Source organism: Phytophthora infestans, genomic scaffold, assembly GCF_000142945.1.
Source record: "Phytophthora infestans T30-4 supercont1.82 genomic scaffold, whole genome shotgun sequence".
NCBI classification, from domain to species: domain Eukaryota; phylum Oomycota; class Peronosporomycetes; order Peronosporales; family Peronosporaceae; genus Phytophthora; species Phytophthora infestans.
Window position 1 is genome coordinate 101,664 of NW_003303677.1, and position 2,156 is coordinate 103,819.

Below are 2,156 nucleotides of genomic sequence, written 5' to 3' on the forward strand. Positions count from 1 at the left end.
GCTTCGTCCTCACTGCTGAGTCGAACTGACGTTCAGCGAATGACGGTAAGACGGCTGTCTGGGGAGGCCGAGGGCGACGGATCCGGAGAGGGCTCGTTCTCTTGGCCACAGCCGCGTCACCCGTTGAGCCGATCTCTTCGGAGGCCACCTTAGTAGCCTCCTGGAGTGCCAAGCTTTTGCCGTGAGAATTAGTGCTCTTGGCTTGCGCCTTTCCGGCAGCAGCCCTGGAGCGTGTCTTCGCACCGCTCTTCGCAGTGCCACGAGTCATGACATACAGTCACAGCGGAGACAAAGAAGAGGAGCGCACAGACTGCTGCTCGAGGCTTTAACTGTGAAGTGAGCCTCAGCCGCGCTCGCGCTGCCAAGTCGATGTTTTTTTACTTTGAGAATGAATAAAATTTTGTGACGTACACTTCTTCATTCTGATTGGTCGGTAAACCGAGCCTAAGTGGTAACGGGGTACGTAGCCCTAAGTGTACCCCTAGTTACATGAAGTGTGACACGTCATACTTCGGGATGTTTGGTACAAAGTACCAAGGTTGTCCGAGGCCAACCATTGGCGGATGACATTGCTTTTCTATAGGTGACTACTTGTTTGTATATTTAAATCAAGCTTAGCCTACCTATAAATATACTCAGCTTAAACCCTCCCTTTAATTGGTCACCTCGCTCCCTTTAAGTAAAAAGAGACCTGTGGACTGCCGCTCACTGAGAGTTTGTATAAGCTTACTCTCGGAAACCAACTTCCTCTACTGTGTGACCCCGTCACAATATTATTTGTGAAAAGGAAGCTGCTTTTAAAAACTGCTTTTAAAATGAGTATCCGATTCGAAACGGTTATGACAGGGTAAACGAAATCGCTGGACTAGCGCGGGACTCTGGATAAAATCCAGAGAACGTGTGCAAATACCCCCTTCTTTTCCCGCGTGCAACTCCAGAATCAGCGGCTCGAGGAACTATGGTTACTTTGTACTGTGTCGTCGTTGGTGTGGCTGGGAGCGCGTTCCCTGTGGACATTGACGAGAACAAGTCCGTGGGGCACTTGAAGGACGCGATCAAGGAGAAGAACGCATCGACGATCACATGCGACGCCATGAACCTGCAGCTCTTCCTGGCGAAGGCGGGGGGCAACGCATGGCTGTCGAGCCTCACTGAAGATGTGAAGAAGCTGAAGAAGGGCGAGAAGACTGTTCTCGTCAAATCTCTAACGCAAGAAGAAAAGGAGCTGCAGGGAGAGTCCGGCCTCAAGAAAGTGCTGGCGGGGATGCTATCGCCATCCACCGATGAAATTCACGTGCTGGTGGTGGTTCCGGAGCAAGACGGTACTATCTCAAAAGAGATGTCTGCAGCGACAACGCCACTGACTGTAGAGCAAGTGGAGATGTCAATGAATAAGGTTCTCAGGGAACGAGATGAGAAGGCGTCTGCATATTCGTTTTCCGATCTGAATACTGCGATGGAAGAGCGAATTGTCAAGAAGATGCGCTTGACCGAAAATATTCCTGATGTCAAGGAGCCAGTCGATACTTCCATCGCCGGTTATTCGTGGATTCCAAAAATCGTGGAGAGCGAGGAAAGTCAAAGGGCTGGGTACATGGCGTACTTGCAGCAGCATTTGAAGACGCTGATAGATCGAGGAGACTTCTTGTTGGATGACATTGCGGGCGATAAATCAGTTCTTAACATCGTGGACCCAAGACTTCCGTTTGCTATGAAAGGCACAGCTGATGTATTGCTCATCAATCGAACATCGAAGAACCCACTGATTAAGCTGGCTGGGGTCAGCTTGGTGATCGAGCTCAAGAAGAAAGTCGAACCGGGCCATGTTCCTCAAGCAATTGGTCAACTTGTGAGCTGCAGCATGAAGGCGCCTCTCAATTGCTATCCGCTGAGTTTGTTGACGGATTTAAACGACCACTGGCATTTCTCTTGGTTCAGCGACAAGCACGTTCTGACCCAACTTACGTTAAGGTATCCGAAGAACGCGTTCAGATTTATCGAGGCAGCTGTACTGAGACGAACGGAGTCTGCCCCACCTCCTCCGTCATTCATGCCTGGATCTTTCAAGACAATCAAGGTTGATGACTTCTTGCCCCAGCCAGTTGATGCTCGTGCAGAGGAGATGATGGAACGATACGAGTTGATGGCAGATGTGG

The 2,156-nt window shown here is 50.2% G+C and overlaps 1 protein-coding gene across 1 annotated transcript; it reads left to right on the forward strand.

Annotated features, from left to right (window-relative positions):
- Positions 1-958: 958 nt before the first annotated feature.
- On the forward strand, positions 959-2,155 carry PITG_18821 (Crinkler (CRN) family protein; the record flags this gene model as incomplete). Its single annotated transcript, XM_002997189.1, has 1 exon — positions 959-2,155. A coding segment is annotated over one exon (1,197 nt), but the record flags the coding sequence as incomplete, so codon positions are not given.
- Between the last annotated feature and the right edge of the window lies 1 nt (position 2,156).